Source organism: Diadema antillarum, unplaced genomic scaffold (assembly GCF_040938485.1).
Source record: "Diadema antillarum isolate AM-2024a unplaced genomic scaffold, OU_Dant_1.0 scf00000099, whole genome shotgun sequence".
In the NCBI taxonomy this organism is placed as follows: Eukaryota; Metazoa; Echinodermata; class Echinoidea; order Diadematoida; family Diadematidae; genus Diadema; species Diadema antillarum.
In genome coordinates this window covers 4815185-4840484 of record NW_027270988.1, presented here as the reverse complement: position 1 = coordinate 4840484, position 25300 = coordinate 4815185, and the positions used below count along the sequence as shown (strand labels likewise).

General features: G+C 38.4%; 2 protein-coding genes and 1 long non-coding RNA gene across 3 annotated transcripts in view; 2 read left to right on the top strand and 1 right to left on the bottom strand.

The window, feature by feature from the left end:
• Positions 1 to 21076, bottom strand: LOC139718746 (uncharacterized). The gene is made up of 5 exons (XR_011710047.1): positions 21003 to 21076; positions 3449 to 3527; positions 2249 to 2523; positions 1139 to 1347; positions 1 to 448 (listed from the first exon to the last, which is right to left on the bottom strand). It is a non-coding gene; the product is annotated as an uncharacterized lncRNA (long non-coding RNA).
• Positions 8625 to 13679, top strand: LOC139718714 (echinoidin-like). The gene is made up of 3 exons (XM_071630176.1): positions 8625 to 8853; positions 9895 to 10188; positions 12424 to 13679. The coding sequence occupies exons 2-3, from the start codon at positions 9895 to 9897 to the stop codon at positions 12715 to 12717; spliced, it is 588 nt and encodes a 195-aa protein (XP_071486277.1). The 5' UTR covers positions 8625 to 8853; the 3' UTR covers positions 12718 to 13679.
• A 1176-nt stretch (positions 21077 to 22252) lies between the features above and the next one.
• LOC139718809 (uncharacterized) overlaps positions 22253 to 25300 on the top strand; it is a 38122-nt gene continuing 35074 nt past the window's right edge. The window contains exon 1 of the mRNA XM_071630274.1: positions 22253 to 22431. Within this exon, the coding sequence (XP_071486375.1) occupies positions 22253 to 22431 (179 nt within the window). The remainder of the gene's footprint in view (positions 22432 to 25300) is intronic.

Sequence of the window (25300 nt, the reverse complement as noted above, 5' to 3'; positions counted from 1 at the left end):
AGAATCTTTTGCCCAGAGGGTAAGTGTCAAGTAGAGGCCATTTGAATTCAAAACATCAACCACATTTAACCCTATTAACACGACTGCATAATGAACTTGACTTGTGCTTGCAAGTGATAATTAGATAGTCGAGACATTCATATTTGGTTTGTATGTACGCATATTCCTCTATCTTTGATAGACTCTCCGGGGGAGAGCGCTTTAACGGTTATCTTCAACGAGCAAAGGCGAGATAACGGCACAGCTGACCTTACCGTGACCTGCCATGTGGATGAAACAGAGTCTCTACGTCCCGCTATTCACACGTTCGTCATCGAGTCAAACAATATCACGCTGTCATCGTCGAACTCGTCTTCAGTGACTATATCTCGTCCTGCGGAATGTATCAATGTGACGTGTACAGCCGTCAACGGGAGCGGTTCTGCAGAAGCGGAGAGGACATACTGCCCTACATGTATGATTCAATAGAAAAAGTCCTAGAACTCACATTTCTCTTTCGAAGGCTCTTCGAAACCTCTTACAGAATTGTATGCTCTTTGATATCTTATAAGTGGTTTCATAATCATCTCGTAAAAAGTTTAAAGCTGAATCCCCATCTCAACCAAACCTATACCATCCCTTTAGAATATGTTATCAAAGGGCATTTTGTAGTGATGACATTCATATAAAAAGTGAAGTTAAACTTGGAAATAAAATGATTGTACTTCTAATGGTCATGAATAAAAATCACTTGAGAATCAAGCCAGTGTATTGATATGTCCTATATTTCTGTGTTACAGATACCTACCACGGTTTTTTTTTTTTGTAATGATATCAGATTGTCTTTTTATCATTTGCTCACTGAGTAGAATTGGATAGAAGTCCTCGCTTTGGCTTTATTTCTTCCTGTTACATGCAAAGGCATAAAATATACTCTGAGTTCGTGAATGATAAAAGAAAAGAAAACAAACTATCTTAGACATATTAGTATCATCCATTTTTGACATTTGTTAAGCTTGTTGATAGAATTATGTGTAGTTGTGCATATATTTACAACGCTTTTAAACTGTTTCCGGTTTTAGTTGCAATGGTACGAATATGCACAGTTTTTTCTTTGATCATTAGTTGGGAAAATATAAGGCATTTTGAATAACACTACCTGTGTGTCGCAATCTCCAGATCGTCCTACAGGAATCATCTCTGTCCGGCTGTCAGAGAAAAACCGACAGGATTGGCGGGCTGGGGTCGTCATCGAGTGTGAGGTAGACATCGACGGGGCGCAGTTTCATCCCCCTGGTAACACGTTTACCATCAGAGTAGATGATGTCATTGTGTCCAACTCTACGTCTCCGCGGTACCTCCTCGCCCCTGTACCAGAGAAGTGTGTGACCATTGTCTGCTCGAGGGATAACGGTCACGGTGTTGAGACCTCGTCCACTTTGTACTGCCCTAGAGGTATTGGACTGTCCAATGTTTTAATGTTGATATACTAGACATAATATATTATCTTATCGGTTGAATGGGACCATCTTAGCCCATTTTGACAGATGACAGAATCAATTAACACAATTATCAAAACTATATGTTGAATTTGGTTACGTTTCGCATTGAAAAAAAAATGAAAGGCTGTAGGTAAGACATTGCGATGTTTTATTGTCGTTAAAGTGAGAAATCTAGAATAATACTAAATCTGAAAGTGGTAATGATGGTGATGATGATGACAGAGAAGGTGATAACAAGTGATTTATCACTGGAACACATTTCATTTTGCTATCGATAGACTTAGAGTCTGTACGAGAATTGTCGGGAGTATGAAAACGAACAATCAAACAATCATGACTGTAAGGACTAGTTCTAGTGACTTGATTATTGACTCGTTGCCTATATTCTCAACACATGAGCCAAGAAACGGCATTGCACCTATGCAAATATATATACAAAGAATTCTACAACAACAACAAAGTTGATAAAAACAGCAAGAACTCTGTGAAAGCTCCGTTCTTTGATGACTTTTTGTTCTCGTGAAAATAAGCAACATAAAGACCTTCAGGACAATCCTCCTACCATGGCTTACATGTCTGTGGTATGAGGCACAGGATTTGAAATACAATGTATTTCTTTTTCTGTTTCTGCGTCTTAGAAATATTGGGAGGGTCCAAAGTTTTCATTCTGAATACAAATTTGTACGTGTATTCATCCCCGCCCCTGTGCAAAAATGGCAACCACTTGACATGCACTATTAGCCGGGATGTTAGGTAGCGTCTGTTACCTGTTTTTTGTCCACATTACAGTGGACATGCTTGAGATCGAGTTCGAGGAGCACTGGAAAGATGACCAGGTTTCGATCACCGTCTCGTGTTACATGCCTGATCGGTATCAACCTCGCCCTCCAATACACACATACGTAATCGAATCTGAGAACGTGACCAGCTCGTCGCCGTGTTATCCCTCTATCACATTGTCACCACGCCCAGCTGTTTGCATCAATGCCACGTGCACTGGCATCAATGACCACGGCTCGACAACGACCACCACGGCTAGCCACTGTCCGGAAGGTACGGATGGTACGGAAGGTACGGAAAAACAAAACCAGAAATATTCATAATGCGTCAATGATTACTCAAAGCCACGAACTTAGATTAAAACTATCTGATCTAAAAAACAACAACAGAAACAGAAAACAATAATCTACATGATGCATTATGTTGTGATTTCCTAAAGCAATAAACACAATCGTCATCTATATAGAATAAACGAAGAACTCGCAATTAATTGAAATGCTATCTATTCTAGTAGATTTATAATTCGTAATTCATATCAAACAGAACAAATAAAATGAAATTCCATTGCGATTCGAACCCGACGCCTCGGGATTGATAGGTCGATGCTCTTACCGACTGAGCTGTGGAAATCAATAGTCCTGTTTTCGTCCCAGAAACGTCCCATAAATCCCATAAACCTGAGATAAACCCGAAGGATAGAAATCAACTTTATAGGCCTATCCTTTGGGTTAATGTGAGGTTTGTGATTCAAGTCAGGTTTATACGGGATTTCTGGGACGAACACCATTTGATTTGCTCGTTCTCTTTGCTCATTTTTATTCATATTTCTTGTCAGGAAATCATACCACACAGGTAAGTTTTCAGTGAATACTTTATTTTGTTTTATCCATGCAAAAAAATTCCCACAGTGTCCTCTCGAGCGCCGTAGTGTTTTCTGATATCCCATTCCATTCAATTCAGTTATACTTTATTTCCATCAAATAAAAGCAAATTCATCATACAAAGTGATGCATTTGTTAATTCAACTGTTAAACAATTTGAATGAAAGACAAGTCATCAAGAATAATACAAAATATATGCAGGATGACTATATAACGAGAATACAATGCACACTTTGCAATTGTAACAAAAACAAACAAATGTAGCGATTAAAAGAGTGATGCACAGAAAAGCAGGACCAACATTACTTCAAATCGCAGCACCCTCAATGACGAACCTCCGGAGGTTGTGCGTTGTCAACCATTCTCCCTTGAGAGTTTAAATGGTCTAGAGAGAGAACGAACAGACAAAAAAATGACGCTTTGGTGAGTCTTGCAAGGATATTTCCTTCTTTCACTGTCAAAAATGCCCCGCATTACTATATTAAACATTCAGATCGAAATGCGTTCGTCCTCATCATACCCCTGACATCAATCATTCGTATCACATTTTCTCTTCCTACAGTAGATATCATTGGCAGGCCGTTCACCAGCGGGAGGTTCTTGGAGGAGTCCTCGACAACCGTTGCCTTGATGACGGTCGTCTTTGTACTGCTTGTGGCCGTGATTGCCGTTACTGCGATGAGAAGAAAGAAAGGCCTCTATAAGTAATGTCGCTTCATGAAAGGGTAGAGAATAATCTGATGTGGATAAATGCTATGGTCCACGTCTTTGGATCCATTCCTTTATTGAAGTTGTTTTAATCTGGAACACCATTTAGAATGCTTAAAGTGCTGAAAATGATTAGTCAAAGTCAAGCCGCCAAACTCCACCCTCACGCGCAGTCGATGATGATGATGACGATAGAGACGATTTATTATCATTATTATCCTAATCATTATTCTTTAGTAGAGGGCTCGTAACGATAATGATGATGATTTAGCATAAAAAAAAAAAAAACTAAATACGAGACACGATCAAAGTTGGAAAGTACTAGAAAACAAGGAATCCAGTGATGATTTCTGTTTTGAACAGGAGGTGAAATAAGCCAGTAAAACTTGTGAAGCATGACTCACTATAATTGATTTTTTTTTTTTGCAATTTCATTTAATTCTTTGGGCAAAATTATCCTAGGAATATTTGAACGAGCAATGTTATTTCTAGCCTGATTCTCGAGGTATTATAGAATGAAGAAGAGAGAGAAGGACGGGGTGAATTGCCTTTTGGGCTGCTCCATCCTAGTACAACTATATTGTAAACAAATTTACACCGATATCAGATAAACTTTTTGGGCAATTATGGTAGTTGAAACAGGATTGATGTTCTTTGACGACATGTCTTTTAAACGATATCGAAAAATCTGATTCTTATAAAGACATTAAAGGAATAACATAAACTAAATCCGTCAGCGGTTCAGCAATGTGACGTCAAAATCATGTATTTGTTTTTACATATTAACTCTTCCTTTTATCGCCGTGAAGAAAATTAAGATTATTAATCAGTTGTATGTGTTCATTGATGTTTCATGATGACGTCATATTATGACACCTTTTCCCTTCTGTACAAATGAAGTATACTGGCGTATTGCTATTGTAGAATTACAGTCATACTAGTGAATTTGAGAAAACCCGCTTGGTGGACATGTATTTAAAGACTATCAAAACTAAATAAATGCATTCATTAATCAGATTGCACGAGCGGAAATTACGCCCTTAAGAAATGTCTGCTTTTCTTCTTTACTTGAACAGAAGTTTGTGCCTTTGATACTCAGAAATCTGTGTTTTGAAAGTTCTTAAAGCTCTTAAAATTCTGTAAGCAGATTGTCAGCATTTACAGTACTGTGAAGTCTTACTTGTAAGAAACCTGCAATTGTGTGTTGTGTGTTCTTCCCCTATAGAACAGTCCTGACATTTGTCGTTTTCCCGTAATGTCGCAATGCATGCTGATGGGATTTGTTGTTGTTGTTGTTGAATGTTCTTTCAGTAAAACTTTAAGAAAAACTTTCTTGAGACTTTATAGCTCATAGGCTCCATCGAATTCCTGACCATGACGTTGCATAATGTTAGCCAATTCCAGAACACGTTGCTATATTCTTTGAGGTAAGGCCTGTATACTACACATACAAGGGACATTCAAGTTCTCCTCCATCAGACTCGATACCTCTCCCATATGCAAAATCATGTTGTATTATTACCACTATTATGCTATTACTTTTTTATTACTACTGCATAACACTGTAATGCTTGTAAACTGATATGTTCCTATAGCTAGCTTTATACATTGCACTTCCGCACAGACCGAAGAAAATGGGTCTTAGATTGGAAATATGAAAATGATACGTTGAGTACTTCATTTCATGTATTTAATCTTCGCATCGATGAAATAAGCTGATTACAGGTGATCACTTGGTAGAACACCTCCTTGACAAATAACATCATGATAGCTTCACACGAGTATCAGCTTTAATTGCCAAGTTTGCAAATCAAAATTGCCAGTGTTTGGAATGTATGATCTCTCCACACTCTTCACAATTTCACAAATGTGACCAAATGTATATAGCATTAACACCTTTAGGAACCTTGAGTGCCACTCGTGTTAAATTTCACTTTCTATGGCCATGGACATACAAACCCCATGGACCTGCTACAAACATGACAGGTTCATGTGTCCATGCTATGACAGAGACAAAGGACAATTCCAGTGTTTAAACTGATTTGTACCATGACAGACAGTGACAGATCGCCTTGACGTATATTGTATTTTTTCTTGGTCATTGTTGATACCACTGTATCGTGCAAAATGTAAAAATTCAATATCACACAAAATGACTCTGCATGTCTGAATTTATTTGAGAAGAGTTAATCTGTATGATTAATTTTATTCTTCATTAAAGGCACTTCAGAATGTAAAATGACAAGTCCTTATATATTAGTCGTCCTTGTATCAATGTGTATGTAGCAGAGAGTCACTGCAAGAGATCTAGATAAAAATCTTAGCTCAACACATCAGGCACAAATCGAAGAAGATATGAGAATGAACAAGAAAGTTACGTGACATTAATACTTAGATACTGTACGTAAAAACGTGTCACCCACTGTATTCGACAAACAACTCCAGAACTTCTATGAAATACTTTGTGACCTATACATTATTCTCCTCAGTATATGAATCTTATCTTTCGACAGGTTCTCAAGAAGGTTAAGTATGCCCGCTCGTTACAGCAAGTTAGTATAACTTATAAGCACGGTACGTAATGTAATCTCTTTCTCATTTTCCCATGTTAACACGCTCTTTGGATCAAATAACATATTCCTTGCTTTTGTTTTCTCGGTGCAATTTGAAGGATGATCCTTGTGATCCGCCCAAATTCAATTGCTGCTTTTCAATTGAGCAAAGATTGCGTGCGAAGGGTCTCCAGCTAGAATATAACAGCATCATGCCGTTATACTACAACAGCAATTGCCCGCAATTGTTAGTTGCAAAGTTAGGTTACACCTACAGCCAGGAGAACGAAGGAATACGATATAACTTGAGTGTCTCTTCGCTTGATATTGATATCAAGTAGTGCTTCGAAAGAAGTTAAACTGATGATTATTTATGACTCTTACTCTCACCTGACAATTGTCATCCTTGCTTGAGTTTCTGAAACTCTAGAACAGTTTGATACAAAGGATATACTGTAGGCCTGATTACAGTAATGTGAATAGGAGTCTAATGAGACCGTGATATCATCGCCTCATTTGATTTGATTTGATTTGATTTGATTATTCATCACCGTTATAAATACAAACTGTACATGAATCAAAATACAAATCCTGTGATCACAGGTATACAATATTATTTTGTATCGTATAGAATAATGCCTAAGAGGCTGAAACTTGTGATATAGTAAGGAAACATATAAGGTACATCTTGAGAAAGGCTTGATGTGTTTGAACGATCTCCTTCAACAGCTTCATCACCCCTATGAAATCAGTGGAAATGTAGAACTGTTCATAGCGTGCATAAAATAAACATGTGTGACAATACAGAATCAGTTGAAACCATATCAGACATACAGACATGACGAGGTCATCAGCTATTCTAATTTGCGTTAGTGGTTGCTGCTGTTATCACTATTTGATGAAAGCGCGAGACTTTGACAAGTCTTTACTTTATTATTCCTTTTGTCTTATTTGACACTATATGCATTACAGTCAAATAAAACGTGGCGAGGAATATTGTACTTTCAATGTTAATTTTTGGAGACAACCAATCAATATTACAAGCAACCTTTAGTTGCTCATGGTCATACTTAGTATTTCCATCCTGGTAACAATCCGTACAATTTAATTCCGTTCCACTGGGTACTTGTATTCTCTTAGAGCATTGTTTCAGTGCATTAAGCCGACTCTTTGGATATTAAAGTCTTTGATCAAGTGTTGGTGCTGCCATGCGGTGCTGCGATCGTACGCACTTCTCTCATTTCTCTTCTAGCCGCATTTCCCGGGGTCATCCCATGAGCCCGATACCCACGAGTCATACGGCCAATGAGCTCAACATTGAAAAAAAGGTCCACTAGTCAAACAGCCAATGAGCTTGACACGAGGTAACAAGGCCCACGAGTTCGGCAATGGTCAAAATAGGCCCACGAGACCGACACATCAAAGGCACTGTTTACCATTGGGAGCAGTGATTGAAAAAGAAAAATGTTTGTGTTATCACATTTGATGCATTTATTTAGGTCAGTTGTATCACAAAACATCCAACAGGTAAAAAAATCGCAGTAAAGCCTAAAATATAAGGAGATATCACTATTTTTTCTCAATAAACCGTAACTGTGGACGGTTTATTCTAGAAACAATTTTTTTTTACTATTGTTCACATTTTGTATATTTAACAATACTTAACATTGGTTATACTGATTAACATTTTAAATTGTTTGTTTCTATCCCTAACATGCCTAACTCACATTCTAGAACTATTTTGAAGCAGCAAAGCTGGGTTTTTGTTTCATCTGCAAATGGTAAATAAAGCCTTTAAGCCCTGTGATGTAATGTCGGTCTCGTGGGCCGTTTTTGCCCAGTGTCGGACTTGTGGGCCTTATTTAATTACCTATTGTCGGACTCATAGGTCTTATTCACCTTGTGCAGAGCTCATTGGCAGCCTGACTCGTGTGGCACGCCCTTTCACATGTTTACCCATGTCTTCGTTAGAACTTGGGAGTCATGTGCAAACTCTGTGGGATTCTAGAAAAGTCCGTAGGGAACGAATCATTTTTTTTTTTACCTGTAGTGTTTCTGAAGTGGTTATGCCGTATCTAGCTTGACCATGATTGAGGGCGTTTCCAGCATAAATCAAATCGAAGTAAATACATCTCATAAAGATACGAGAATTGTCTCCCTGTATCAGATATCAGTGTTAGATGACTGAAGATGACCTTCGTTCTTCAATTATGCCGATGGTCTAGCTACCAGGACATTTTGCTGTTAACCACACCTTTTAGCCAATATAGCTGCTTCTGCTAAAACGAAGATTTCTTGTTTAACCTCGCGCTGTTCTTTCTCGAGAGAATCTTGTCTGAGAGAGCGACCTGAGAGCGACATCAAGACAGCCTAACAGCCAAGAATCAAACCCAGCATTTAAAGGATTTAAGAATTATAAGAGAAACCGGCTCACCTTGAAGAGAAGAAGAGGTAAGACAAGTCACTGTAAGTTTACTGTGACTAAGTTTGCAAAGTCTTACGAATTCAATATTAATCGAATGAATGAATAAGCATATTTTCTGTGATACATATGCGTATTTTAAAATAATTATATTCAAAATATGGGTATGGAGGTCCTACCTACCTACGTAATTGAATAGAGATCAAATTCAGCCGTTAAATTTTGGCAGAGAAAATGATTTGGCCGAATGTGGCCGTAAAAATAAACTGATATCCGTTGTGAAGTCTTCAGATTCAATCTGCAACCGGAGACACGGCGGCTAACTTAAATGCATGCAGTTATCAGGGCCTCGAGTAAAAACGACAAACATACACATAGATTTTTGGGTGGTCCGATATCGGTCCACAAAAATATATAATTTCTTATAAAGTGGCGGCCCACCACTATCTTTGGTGGCCCTTGCCTACCGCAAATAATGTCCAGCCTTGTATACATAATAATCATGTAGAACTAGACAATGTTCCTTTTCGGCGGAGAATGTCTAATAACCCTAGAATCGTGACTTTTACATACGGGGATGATTCTATTTGTTGGTAACAGCACAATACTATCATTCGCAACGTTTCTTTTTTTAAATTGTATTCGGACGACTGGGAGAGCTGTTAAGAAATGATATCATCAAATGCGTGTTCGGTCGTGTATGGTTGAGCTTCAAAACGTTCTTTATTTTTCGTCCCCTTCTCATGAATTCTTTATGATTTTGTTTGACTGATTTTCTCCCCTGTTCATTTTGGTCAACTTGAACAAAGCGTGGAGTTGCATTTCAATAGGATGAATTAAGTTGGCCTCTATACCTGCATTGAATTGCTTACTTAACAGCTTTGGTGACCACGTAGAATGAATCGATACTCAGCATCTGAATACCTGGTGTGAGTTTGGAGAGATCCGACTAAAGTTTTGTTTGTTTGTTTGTTTGTTTGTTTTTTCATACTTCATTCCTTTGCCTTCTTCATATCCGGACAAGCAGTTTCGAAAACTATAAATATTATCTTTACGATATTTCATCGCAGATGAAGGTCATTGGATGGGCAGCCCTCTTCCTTGCCCTCTACTTCGGCTTTGCTCGTGGAACTGTCCCGGTGAACAGACGTTCCTGTCCACCTTCTTGGAGTGAGTTCCAGGGTCATTGCTACCACTACTTCTGTGACCGGCTGCTGTGGAGCGAGGGGGAGGAGCAGTGTCAGCAGCATGGTAGCGCGGCTGGTGGGGTGTCACACTTGGTGTCGATCTCGAGCGAAGATGAAAACACGTTCGTGTATCAGATGTACCATGAATCCCTGACCTTCACTCCGCCTGACTGGCAGGTAAATAAAGATGAGTGTCTCGACTCTCAGGAGGCAAATCTTGGCCTCCACTCGATGATGCGGGTCTGAATTGTCCCGCGAGTGTGATTGTCAAATTGCAAAGTTACATTTTGCATATTACAAAATTGTACTTGAAATAACCTGGCAAGCCCTTTCTTGACCACTCCGCCGGATGAGTTAAGATAGCAATTATTGAATTACCTATAGTCACTTATCTGTCCACCTTTGATGTATTGTCCCACAATATAGATGATATAATGATAATTACAAAACAATATTAAACAAGACCTTTAACGAAGTCAAAGGGGAGTTGCTCAAGTCAGCATTTCTCTGGTGTCTGCGAATAGGAAGTATATACTGAGTATTGTAAAATAAAAGGATCCTTCTTCAAAGCTGATTAATTCTGTCCAAAAATTATTTCATGAGCAGCCCTTTGTACAATTCTAAAGACATAATTATAACGAGACATTCTGAATCCAATCTGCAAGGACTGTAATATATCAAGACAAGTTATGTTGTTTTGAATGGACTTTGTAGCTGAGCACTACATAGTAAATACTGAACAGAGTAACAGCTGAGGGGTTTGACACAAAAGACTTAAAATAATCTATTTTCGAAGTATAGGTTTTCCCGTTCATTTTCAAACTTTTTTCATTCAATTTGATAGATTTGTAGTTAATTTCGTCCCGAAAAATCTGGAATTTGCCAATCCTATCAGTTTCAAATTCATCTTACGTAGATCATTTTCGAATAGAGTCTTTTCAATTTAGTAATTTGTCACTCATTTTCGTCATTTACAATTATTCAACTTCGTCAGTCACACTCGCTGCACACTTAACAGCAAAAGCAATTTCATCTTTGAGCGATCATTTTTGCCAAATTTTCATTCACATTCATCTTGTATCTTTTCTACTGTGATTTCTTGGTTATTTAATTTTTTCAGCACCGTCCACTTTTTCCACAATTATGAGTAACATACGCACACCTGTAATCCACCATCCTAATAAACAAAACAAAGACCCACATACACACAGACACACACACGCATGTACATATGCAAACACACTATAATCAGAGTACACACGGAAACAAACAATGCATGATACTGTCATACAAACGAAAACAACAATTATGATATATTTTTTTAAACGGGAAAAACAAAACGAAATGCCTGTTCCTTTTATATTTTCATGCTTGTTTTTAACCCTAAAAAGGGCTTAAACTCTGCATAATGCAAACTTGTCTTTAACCATTTGCTATGTGTCTGGAAATCTTGGATCACCGTTTCGTTGTGTGAGAGGACATTATGTTTGTCTCCTTGTGCATTCTGATTTGGATGTGTTTGTGTGTGTGTTTGTGTGTGTGCGCGTGTGTGTTTATTTTTGTCTGCGTTTTGGGGTGGGGTGGGGTAAACGTGTGTGTATGTTACTTCATAATGTGGAAAAAGTGAACGGTTGCAGGAAATATGAAGTTACCAAGAAATCACAACAGAAAAGATACGAGATAAATTTGAAGGAAAATCTATAGAAAATGATCGCTAAAAGACAAAATTTCTTTTGCTGTTATGTGTGCAGCGAGTGTGACGGACGAATTTAAATAGATTTTTTTTTTCTGTAAATTGTGCATAATGAAAGATTGTCTTTATTTTTTTTATGTTCTCTAACTACCGTTTATCGTTCAATCACCTGCCATGCAGGACATCGTGTCAAGTACGTCTGAACATGATTGTACCACCGATACTGTCTGACTAATTTGCTTGAAAAGTTCATGAAATAGTGCAAACATAGACGAAATTGATGCTTACATCATGTACATTCCCCAGTCGATGGGCCGCGGGGACGAATTTCAATGACAATTGACGATTTCGAAAGCGATGTCTTTGAAAATGGTTGACGAAAACAAATAACCTAAAGTCAATTAACGAAATTGAAGTTAGGATTTGAGTGTCGTGTGCTTCTCGGGACGAATTTGAATTAAAAACAAATCTTTGAAATTTATTTTTTAAAAAGCGAAAATGGACGGGAAAACCTATATTATCATTATAGTTTGGCTTACCCACAGTCGATGATGATGTATCAGCACATGATATTGTTACGAATGATTTCTACTGAATGTTTTAACAAATTGCAGCTCAGTTTTATTGTGACCTGTACATTGCCCATGTGTATAAAGGGCAAGTTAAAAGTGCTCATTCAGTTAGCAACTGGTTAGTGTCTATTCACCTCCGTCTTACAGCCTGGGCATGTCTTCGATGGATTCTGGCTGGGACTGCGACAGAGGACTAGGAACGGTCCCTGGCTCTGGTCCGACGGGTCTTCGTCCATTTACACCAAGTGGATGGAAGGGGAGCCCAACGACTACGCCGGTATCGAGGATTGTGCGATCATGTGGCGCAAAGACAGCGAAAGCAATGCTCTCCAGGAGTGGAACGACATCGAGTGTGACAACAGGCGGCTCGCTATGCCCTTTATGTGCGAAATCTCGTTTGACGAGAACAATTGTTCGGGTGGAGATAGCCCACTAGCATAAGGGAGCTTATCGTGGTATACCAACAGGGAGGTGGTCACCTCCCTAACACCATGGTAATGTGACAAATGATACCTGGTAGTGGGTATAGTAACAACCAGAAATACCATGGCTCGTGTTGTCTGTCGAGATTTCATACAGGGCCTAACAACAAAGACGTTCGCAACTACTTTCTTTGTTGTAATCTTTTGTTTTTTGTGTTTGTTTTTTTTTTGCTTTTTGCTTTTTTGCAGATCTATCTCTCCGCCTTGAAAATCCTTGAAATAAACGCCGAACAAGTTTCTCTGTGATTGCATGATTTCTGTTTTATTGCTTAGATCTCACTATGAATCTAACTGTGTCTGTACTGTCCACACTGTAGCCATCGCCTTGATATCAATGCCGGCTCACTCGGTAAACATCTGACAATATTTAATCTACGATCGCAACGTGATTATACCAATAATTGTCGGATGTACCAATTTTCCTGGAATGAAATGTCATGTTACGACTTCATTGTGCTTGATTAAATGGATAATTGTGAAAAGTGTTGAACTCAAGCAAAACATTGAAAATATTATGGAATTCAAAGTTTCTCACTTTTCAAAACAAACAAACAAACAAACAAACAATGAACTGTAATATCGGCTGTAATCACAATTTACATGTTGGCATAATTTCCGGTCTGGGTAATAGCACAAGGCGAGTCTAATACCTCCTTGTGTTAACCAAGCCTTCTAAATGTGTTGTTTACCATTGGGAGGAGTGATTTTCTTTTCAATGTTAGAGCCATCACATTTGATACATAGAGTATGTGTAGGTCACTTGTATCACAAAACATCTACCATATAAAAAATTCGCAATGAAACCTAGAATATAAGGAGATGCATTACCTTTTTTTCTCAATAAACCGTAATTGTATCTACTAGACGGTTTATTCTAGAAACAATTTTATCATAATTATTGTTCACATTTTGTATATATAACAATACATAAAATTAACTTCACTGATACTGCAATTTTTTACTTTTTTGTTGTTCTATCCCTAACGCACATTTTAGAACTCTTTTTTAAGTACTAAAGCTGGATTTTTGTTTCATGTGCAAATGGTAAATAATGTTTTTAATAGCCAATAGCCGTTTCCGTCAAAGCGAGGAGCTTGGCTAATTTTATGTTTGATGATCATATAAATTAACCTCACGCTGTTCTCTAAAGAGAGAAACTTGTCTGAGAGAGCGACTTGAGAGCGACATCCAAGAATCGAAGCCAGCGTTTAAAGGATTGAAGAATTTCAGAGTAATCGTTTCATCCTGAAGAGAAAAAGAATTAAGTTGGACAAGGCTTCGAATGAAAATGGCTGCCCGCAATGTCTGCTGACATTTTTTTTTTTTTTTAATTTTTTGCAAACGAAGCTCTGAATTTTCGGCAGCGTTTATTTTGCTGAGTAATATAGATCTTTGATTTTTTTTTCATTGTTCTTTTAAGACTTTGTACACGCAACTACACGGGCATGTAACTTCAATGCGATAGTTGATTATATTCAAAGTTTCTCACTAAAAAAACCAAAAAACCCCAAATACTCAGTAAACAGTAATATCGGCCTTAATCACAATTGAGGATAATTTCAATTTTACAACTCTTCCACCAATGGCTACAGATACATATTTTGATCGACACTTCATCATCTATCAAAACCAACTACTCCTCAGCACTATACTGAGTTATTACATTATAACATGATTTAATGAGGAGGATGTAATATACTTACCGAAATTTCATTAAGATTTCTTTCAAAATCCTAAATAAACAACCAAACGCTGACACGCACACTCATACATACATCATGCACATAGTCTATCACGTAGTATCCTCCCTTCAAAAGCTATGTCTGTCTATACACCCTCACAAGCCAGGAATAGTAGGCCTAATCATGTGGTGTCTCCATCAAGGGGCTCTTCTTCAGTATTGCTTCAGCGCTATTGACAGGACCCATGCTATTGCTTCTTCCTTAGCATCGCCAGATACCCATTATACACATTAGTCGAAAGGAGTATTGTACAGTGGAAAATATCTTTAACAAGAATCTAACCACTTAGCGGGATTTGACCCTGGGCGCTCTTTTTGAAAGTAAAAATATTAAACGTTGCAAATACACTGTCAACAAGTGACAATTGGAGTTAATTAAACATTACAGTTACTTCTCACAATTCTCTTGGTTTGTATCGTGGGCTTTATCGAAATTACGCTTTTTGGTCGTTGATTTAGTAATGAAGTATGGTTGTACAACTCCTATATTGCTTGATGCCATGCTTTATATGAATAATTTCACGTTTTAGCTTTCATTGAAAGAACCGAAATTCGGTAACAGTTCGCTGGCTGGACAAAAATTGCGTGGAAATTAAAGAATTTTCCAAATTCCTTGTATCCGATAAAGTTCTATTATTATGTTTGTTCGATACTATAGGCTGTCTGTCTAATCGGTATAACAGAGACTCCAACTCTCCCGCTTTCGGTGATCTCCCGCAGCCCATTTTTGTAAAATCTCCCGTTCTCTCGCTTGAAAGGTAATTTCTCCCGCCCTGACTCTGTGTCTCCCGCTTGAAATTCTTTCTGACTTATTACCACCGTATGTTGAAAAGTAAGCCTCTATAGATAGCATGAGAGAGCATCTAGAACCCTAGAGCTTCCAGGGCCCAGCGGACCCTGGACCCGGGCCGCAAGGAAATTCACGCTTCGCGCTCGTGATGTGCGCTTCGTGCACATCAAGTTGAAATCTCTCGTTTGCTAGGGGTTTCAGGGGGAGAATCTCCAGATCAGAAGGTGCTTGGGGTTTGCGTCTCTGGTATAAGCCAGTAAGGCGAAAGGTATAGGAAGATAGAAAGGTAGACTCATTAAATGTATACATCAATAGACAGCAAGAGTTAGAGAAAGGGTTTGGGTATCAGACGGAGTCCGTGAAAGTGAGAAAGATATATATGTATATATATATATATATATATATACATATATAGATAGAAAGCGAGACTTAGAGAGATTGGGCTTGGTATTAAAAAGTACCCGTGCAGGATAGAAAGGAATAAGTATGGAAGATAGCGAGAAAGAAAAGAAGAAGAAGAAATAGAACAACCGTTGGTGGAGAATAAATAGATTAGAGGGAAAAAGTGGAAGGTAGGTGAATAGTAAGATGAGAAGAGAGAGAGAGAGGGAGAGAGAGAGAGAGAGAGAGAGAGGGGGGGGGGGGGGGAGGGAAGCGGGGTAGGTGAGGGAGGGTTAAGATAGATTGCGATATCAAACTCTTTACCGAGCAGGCCCCTATACAGTATGTCCTACAAAAAATTACAGTCAAATTTTCGCCTTGATAACACCCAATATGATTAAACTGTCTAAATGCTACTTCAGGGTCTTAAGATAAAACATCTTAGCACTATTTTACAGAAAACACCGTTCAATTTGATTAAGCGGTCACAGAGGATGTGGAATGTTGTAAAGCATGTGGTGAGTCTAATTCTTCCAAGTTTAGCACTTCGATGCTTTTGTGTGTGAAAACAGTAGACAGAACTTGGAGGGAAGAGATTCTTGACATCCTCTAAAAAATTCCTCATTTCTCTTTGACCACTGATGCAAATCGAATGGAGTTTTCTGTAAAATGTGGGCAATGAGTTGTAGTTTCACACCCTGAATTTGTAATTGGATTGATTAACTATTTTTAAAGATATCCTTACGGAGGGTCCCGTTGTAATTCTTTTCTTTCTTTGGGACATACGGTATACTCGGTTTCGTCATTTTGTGTTCTATACTGTGTGGAACTTTGACGTAGATGGCGCAGTTGTAATCCAGAGCACAGAACTCTTACATAGTAGAGTTCTGTGATCCAGAGCGTTCTAGGGCTCACACCTGTAAATAAAATGGAATGTCCCAGACCCCTTCACAAATTCGTACCAGTGGTACCAAAAATTACCAAAATAAATGAAGAAAGAAATTAATTAAAAATCATGTGCAGTTTGGCACAAAACTGAATAGCTACAGATATTGAGTATGAATTTCTCTACAAACTGCATTTTGATTTGAAGATGAAAGCTTTTTCTAATTTAATTTGAAGGTACTATATTTCATTGGGTACGTGTACGGAAAATAAGTATTTTTATTTTTTGAGCGACAAGAACTCGTAGTCTGGCTTTGCGGACCCTTGGACAGAGTTTGAGCCGAAGAACCTGCCTTGGAAATTTGATGGATAGCAGGGTATAGCTCACTTATTCAGGTTAGTGAAGATGAAACACCTCGTTTCTTGCAGCTATTTTACAGAATTTTTTTGAAATCAGAATTTTTACACACGTTAACACACGTCTCTATGGGACGTAGATGGCGCAGTTGTATCGAGCAATCCAGAGCCTTCTACTACAGAGCCTTCTATTGTACCTTTTCATATTTTTTTGGAAATTTTCAATCATCATTTACATGATGTAATTCCACACACACACAAAAATAGGACAGATTACAAAAAAAAAAACAAAAACACCCATGTTACCTTGGATTTCAAGATCAATCCTTCGTTCAGTTAATAGGAAAAATCGTCTGTATTATAAACATAAGTTGGAAAAAAATGAGCGATCGAAGAATAGATATACATTATACAATAATACTTTGACAATGATATTACGTTCAGAAAAGAAAAGATATTATTTCAAGCAATTCTCGAGATATAACTTTGATATGAAAAATACTTGGAAAGTTTTAAAACAGGCCATGAATGTTCCGAGTAAAAACTCTGACATTGAAAAAATTAAAATGAACGATGAATTGATTAAATGATTCTCTTCATATTGCAAATATCTTTAAAGGACAAGTTCACCTTCATAGGCATGTGGATTGAGTGAATGCAGCAATATTAGCAAAGTACATCATTGAGAGTTTGAGGAAAATCGGACAATCCGTTCAAAAGTTATGAATTTTTGAAGTTTCTGCTCACACAAGGCTGGATGAGAAGACTACTACAGCTTCTGATGTCACATGAGTACAGCGATATAAAGAAAGAATAAAGAAAATTCAACATATTCTCACTTTTCTCGTTAACAAAAGAACACTTGACTTCTCTCTTTCATAAGGCAGGGGAAATGATATTACCCTTAACATATGTCAGTAACAAGTCGAAGAGATGTGCACTTAATTCAAAAAGTAAAGTTTTGTGAAATTCTCTTTTTATTTTCTTTATACGGTTGTACGCATATGACATCATACACTATAGTAATCTTCTCATCCAGCAGTGACTACGCAGATACTTTAAAAAGTCATAACTTTTGCATCGATTGTCCGATTTTCCCCAAACTTTCACTGATGTCTTCTAATTGCTGCATTCACTCAATCCACATGTATGAAGGTGGACTTGTCCTTTCGTTGATTCTTATTTTTCAAAAATAGGTGAAAATTATGCTCAAAATATTCCTGCAAGAGAAACTCATTTTACTGATTTTTTAGGCCAGCGCAACTCTGATTCCATATTTTTTTTTTTTTACACCAACTAATAGATTTGAAATTATTGATATAGTTTCCTCTTTTAAGAACAAACGAAGTTCTGGTTATGATGATGTATATAATTTTATACGTAAGGGTGTTCTTTCCTCGATTGCTGATCCACTTGTTCATATATTCAATTTGTCAATCCTTAACAGTGTGTTTCCCGATGAAATGGCATATGAAATGGCTAAAGTAATCACAGTATTTGAGAAAGGCGATAAACTTGTAATTATCGCCCAATTTCATTATAATCCTCACTGTTCAAGGTTTTAGAAAAACTTATTTACAAAAGAATGATCATTTTTTTGAAGGTACATGAAGTTTTTACGAATTCTCAGTTTGGTTTTCGTGAGAAACATAGTACTTCGCATGCTCATGCACATTTCGTTGATAGAGTAGTTCATGCAATAGATAATCACTCTCATTAGTTAGTATTTTCTTGGACTTCTCCAAGGCCTTCGACACCATCAATCATGACATTTTACTTTAAAAGTTATCGCATTATGGAATACGTGGGAAGGCCTTGGAGTGATTCAAGAGTTATTTAGTTGATAGAAAACAATTTGTTACAATAAGAAATAATGATTCAGTTATCAGAGAAGTTAAATGTGGCGTCCCACAGGGAAGTCTATTAGGGCCGTTATTGTTCATTATTTGTACAAATGATTTCTGTCGCGTATCTGATGATCTCTCTTTTATTCATTTTGCAGATGATACAAATGTATTTTTTGACCATAATGATATTTTCATTTTCTCGTTCACAAAATCAATATTGAATTGAATAAAGTGACAAACTGGGTCAGAGCTAATAAGTTATCACTCAATGCTAAAAAAACGAAATATATGATTTTTAGTAATACTGTTGATAGTTTAAACACGAATATATAGTTTTAGATGATTCTCATTTACAAAGAGTATCAAATATTAAATTCTTGGGGGTCATTGTAGATGATAAACTTTCCTGGAAATCACATGTTGATAATGTTTGTAACATAGTATCGCGTAATATAGGTGTCATAAACAGACTGAAATTTTATATTCCACAAAAATCATCTCCTATGTTATATTCGTCGTTGATAGTGCCTCATTTGAATTATGGAGTTTTAGTTTGGGGCAACACGCATCAGTGCCTACTTGAAAGAGTGTCCCTCTAGCAAAAGAAAGCTCTCCACGTTATCTGTCATTCCCCGGTACGATCTCATACAAATGCGTTGTTGGCCTCTAACAAGCTCTGAAGATTAAAGATCTGTTTTTGTATAATTTAGGGCAATTTATGTACAAGTATAGCAACAATTTGCTTCCGTCTATTTTTGATTCTATGTTCCTCAAAAATCAATAATTTCATGAACATCCCACTGTGCGTTCCAATGAATTTCATTTACCCCTTTTACGAACGACCCTTGCTAAAAACACACTTATTTATATAGGCCCAAATTATTGGAATTCTTTGAATTATGATATAAAATATGCCCCATCCATATATTCTTTCAAGAGGAGATTAAAGTCCTTTCTATTGCAATCGTATGACTCTGCAGCACTGACTTAGCCATTTGGTCTTCTTTCTCACATACTGACTTTCTCACTTTTTCTCCTCTTTGAAGAATAAATTGTAATCTTTTGGATGTTTGTTGTCATCTATGCTATTGCCCAAAGCGTCAAAGAGTTGAATTTCCGTCTGCTACTCCTGTTCATACGTCCCTCTATTTCCTTGTTTTTCTCTTTTCAGGCGTTACTATGTCACCTTTTTTTTCTCTCCACAACTATTTCTCTTGACATGCTTCTGCCGAAGATCGCTGTCTCTGTTGTGCGTTTTTCGTTTGCTATTTTGTCTTCTGTTTGTTAGTCTTGTCCATTCCGTTTTGTACCTTACAGGCTTTTCTTCACCAGTTGCTTTGTGGTCTAGTCTTGTTTTATGTTTGTTCGCGTCTATGAAAGTAAGTGTATTTATTTGTGAATCTAATTCGATTTTTACATTTCCCCACGATTTTACAAATCCTGGCGAGACGTTTCTACAAATCCCGGCTCCACACCCCTACACGGTAACCAATCTTGACAGTTTGAATCTCGATGGGGATGAAATAACGTCAGAAAAAGAAAAGACAAGAAATGTGATCAAACAGGCAGTCCCTGTAGTCCTATTAAGACAAAACACATCTGATAAAGATAAATGTTCTCATAGTTATGTATTCATCGCACAAATCTTATTGAATTAAATCAATGAGATATAAGAATAATACAGCTGTGTTTTCCTTTACTCTGTTACAATGGCTGAAGGGAGGTATGGAGTCCCGTAGTAGAATGCTGGAAGAAGCCGTGGGAAGAAATTGTGTAGTGCTGTTACGACTGACGTCGTGATCACGTGCATTGTGCTGAGTGAGGGGAGAAAAACTGCGTTGCGTAGCATTACTAGAAAAACAACAACAAAAACAAATGAGGTAAATTACTGGGTCTCGGCAAATTACCCCCTGAGCAATAACCCCAGACCCTTCCCCTGACAATAACTCTAATCCTAAATCCTGAACCTAAACCTATTCCTAAATATACGCATACTCAAGTACGCTATGCATGTGGGGGCTGTCGGTCGCAGTTTGTTTCCCTAACCTAATCATGCTAACACAACAGTAACACAACAGTTTGAGTGAAACGCTAAACGAATAAACTAACGCAGTAACGGTAGGTCCTATGTTTACAATTACACGCCCTCTCGTAGTCCAGATGGATGTATTCTAGACATAGAACAAACTGGTAACTCGTAACTTGTTGGTAACTTGTTGGAAATGCGGGTAGCATTTACTTACTCAGTCAGCAGCAGCCCTGCGAAGTCCCCGTCATTCGAGACACGGCACTTCCCTGGCGAACCTCCATCGACGACGGATTACTAGTAGTGTGTAGTAGTGTGCATGCTGTATACAATGATTCTGTACTTCTGCGATACGATTGAGTACGATCGCAACGCGATGTAAACTTGTAACCGTTTCATTATCATCACCGTTGAGGGAGCTAAACAACTTTTTTTTCAAACCAAATTCGAATAAATTCGGATAAAGTTGGGGCATGTCGTCTTTTTTCCGTTCGTTCGTTTATTCATATTTTGGCCATTTCTGACCCAATTTTCTTCAAACAAACGGCCCCTGTGCTTTAGATTCATAATTTCACATCAATATGCATAGCTATTTTGTTTCCAGCTGACGAAGTAGTTAAAATCCAAAACGCCACCTCCCCCACTTCTGTACACGCCCTTTAACCTAGCCCTAAACATAATCTGTATTCTAACCTTATCACTAACTATACACAGCTCAGTCGTTTTTACAGCGACTGGGCTGTGAATAGTTAATCACTAACCAGTATTTAGCCCAGTGGCGGATCCAGAGGGGGCGCCCCTGTTTATTTCTGTTAAAACAATAGAAACCAATAGAAAAAAAGGGGGCCGCGTGCGCCCCTTTAATTTGGTAAAAATGCCTCCCCCTTTACGGAATTCCTGTATCCCCCCCCCCCCCCCCCCCGGTGGGGGGGGGGGGGACGGGTAATCGCCCTCGCGGGATAATAATTGTCCTGCAGATACGAAATCACTCGGTACTCGTTGCCTACCAACCCACCATTATTTTGTGAAGTACTTAGTATTGCGCGCTTGACAGTGAAGTTATGATTGCAGCGGAAACGACGTGAGGGGTAACAACTTTGAGCCAATGAGCTGTGGCGTGCATACTGCCCTCTCAACCACTCGGGCCTCACGCCTATCCGAGTCGCTGCGGGTTGCGCACACTTCACCCGTATTCCAGAGCACGCTGTATTCTTGGAAACGGTATCTCGATGCGACTGAGTGAAGTCGCCTGCTCGGTTTCGTCCGCCTTTCTATTGTCTTGATTGCATACCGTCGTTATTGTGTTTGAAAGCATCTGAAACCATTCGTGCATTCGTCGCCCTCAATAAGGGAGCTGGTCGTTGAATTTAACAATAGCGATCGCGACCGACAGCCAAAACCAGCCGCGTTTTACTACGCCTTGCAGTCGTAGTGTGCGAAGGATATCCAACCAAAATGTTGGCGAGAATGTTGCTCGTTCTCTCGTTCTTGCTCGTTTTGCAGAGAGCATCATCGCAAGCATGTCCGGCCAATACACCTTCAGGGTGTCGCTGTGAAAATCGTGTTTTCAACTGCTCTGGAGTTGGCTTGAGGGAAATACCATTGTCTCTTTCATCAATCGCAACGTCCACAGACTACGACGTAATGTAAGTACACGTCTTTGCCGCATCCGAAACTCGCAGGCTTGAAATTGTAATGGGCGTGAGCGAGTCGATCATATCGACAATCCAATCATCTCATACACCCGTCCTTCGAGTTCACTTCAAGGATATTTTTCCGTCATTGCTAATCATCCTGGGATACGGCCTGCTGTATTATTTGTATGGTTAGAAATATATGTACATTTTATGAGTACTGCTATATTTGCCGCTCGCAGCTAGCAGCTAGACATTGTTTTCAGTGGACACTTGGTACATGGACACAAATTTATGCACCTAATTAGCCCGACCAGACGCCGTGCGAAGCACTGCTGGGCTGCATGTGTATAGTTATATAGTTTAGCATCGTATGGATGCTGTGTACAAAGAGGTATTAATGGGATGTTAGCACCTATTCATTATAAGCAATGCGTATATCATTTGTAACTACAACTGTAGTAACCTATGTATTATGAAACCCCTCACATTTCCTCCTTTAAATTGTGACACGTCCATTTTCAATGTCTTTTCATGTATATACTACAGTAGTAATAAATGAGTTAATATACATGTACATGTAGGGCCTGAATTAAAATGTGTCTGCTTACCTAAGGTGTATCCATGTTCTTTTTTTTTTCTTTTATACAATTCATGTACTTTTATACCCACTGACTGACAAAATGAAAAGAAAAAAAAATTATTATGGAAGCCAGGCATGACCATATAGCTCAAGTGTACAAATTTTCCCTCTTCAATCCCTCAAGCTAGCGCCAGAATCGTGAACCATCTTGCCAGGCCCTGTGGTTGAGATTATACCAACCTATCAACATTCACAGCTAGGCTGGCTGCTCTTCCACTCATCCAAGTGATGCAGCCTCTTGCTGGGTCACACAAGCTCGAAGCAATGAGTCATAATGTTGCACTGTGCTCCCTCACTTTTTGATGTAGGTCTACATTACTGAGATTTACACAAGTTTTTTCACCATGCCACCTCTCACAGATGCACACAATTTCACCATCCCTGGATAGTTCCACCAGGAGCTGCTGAAAGGGATTAGCAGGTCAAAGTTCAAGGGATTACATTGGAGAATGTCATACCATAATCATATCCTTCATATCTCAAACTTAATTCATACTTAAGGATTTGTTAAACAGAGTAATGATGAGGCCAGTTAGCATCAATATATGATGCACTAACATATTCCTGAAGTTTGAACTATAGCCATAGGCCTATAAATTGGAGATTATGTTACATTATTAGTGGTCAGATGAGGAGTGATTTCATGAGGTGACCTGGTGTTTAAAGTCCCATACATGTAGATCTCAGTGAAGTTGATCATCATAGTATAATGCTTCAAATTATTTGTCTATTAACTTTCCACTTGATATTTTACAAATATGCTGTTCATTGATTATAGCTTTTACCTACAACAATTTGCTACCTGTTGTAACTTGCACCAACTGTAGGTTGAGCAATAAGAGTGATTCACAAAATGTCATTTGACAGTGGCTTGGCTACATTCCACCAAAGGGAAGGGAATGGTTGCTTGCACCCTGAGTCTCAGTATGAAGGGGCTGTATGTATCAACAGGAACCAAACTTCTACACAGCCACCTGTCATGGTAACTCTTGATAGGTCCACACAACTGACAAGTGACACATGAAGGGGAACCTTTTGGAATGATGGGAAACACCATTTATTGACAAAAACCTAGCACACCCTATGGGGCTGTTTGAGCTCATGCAGTAGAAACTTTGCCCGTTCATTCACAGTTTACATGTTTCCCGAGTGGCCAGAAGCCAGTAAAAACTGCACATTTTCCTCCTTCTCTAACAGGAATGTTTATACATCATTGTAGAATATTTATTTTTTTATGAGACCATAAAATCACATTGAGAAAAACTACTCATGAGGCTGACTTTATATATCTGAAAACATCTGCTGTAATAACAAAGATAAGCTGTAAAATAAGCTACAGTACATGTATATCTCAAAACCACTTTGGTGTGCAACAATAGATGCAGTTCATCACATTTTGCCTGATTACCAAAGTATCACAGGATGATTGCTGCATATTGGCTTCATGTCTGCTTTGATGTCCAGTGTAGTCATGGTTACAGTAGTCTGTGCTAAATATAAACATAGGCTCATAGAGAGTACTACTAGTAGCTTGTATTCATCAACCAGGTAATCCCACTTATGAGATGAAAACTTTGAGTGTTTGGTTTAACTGTTGTTTCTGTAACATTTCTAGGATGATATAGATTCCCAAATTGATAGGAGTTCTCTGAGTCCTAAGGTAATTTTGCTATCAGAAGTGTGTTAATCTTGTCTTCATAATGATTATAACTGGCAACTCTGAATCTTACTGTGTATCCTATACCAGAGCTACTAGTAAATTGGACATGAATGGTTCAGTTCATTAAATCAGCCCAAGATCAGAAAGTGGAGTCAAAATGGGCCTGAGCTTTTGATCTTTTATAGCAGAATCTTTGTCAGCTAGCAGCAGAATGACAAGTAGGGAAGGTAATGACATAAGGACTACACACAAAAGGCACAGTCAGGGGAGGGCTATAGGGACACAGAACTGAGAAAATAAGAGGGGTGGGTTAGCAAGTGATAATTTCCAAGGATCATAGGTGGCGACCTGTGAAGGATGGAGATGAATAGCAAGGCAACATCAAACAACATAACAACAGAAGGATAAAGAATAGGAAAAGAGTGAAATAGTGACAGCATGAGTGAAAGGGGGGGGGGGGGGGGGAGGGGAGGGCTGAACAAGCAGTGAGCCCTAAGCTGGTGTACAAAGATGTGGCTACATACAAAAAGAAAGTGAAAGTCAACAAACACAAACTTGTACAAAACTTGTCAACATAT

Excerpts from the sequence above, each read along its gene's own strand:
- LOC139718714 (XM_071630176.1), top strand. The coding sequence starts at position 9,895 with ATGAAGGTCATTGGATGGGCAGCCCTCTTCCTTGCCCTCTACTTCGGC. Across the intron at positions 10,189-12,423 it reads TCACTCCGCCTGACTGGCAG|CCTGGGCATGTCTTCGATGG; the intron begins GTAAATAAAGAT and ends TCCGTCTTACAG.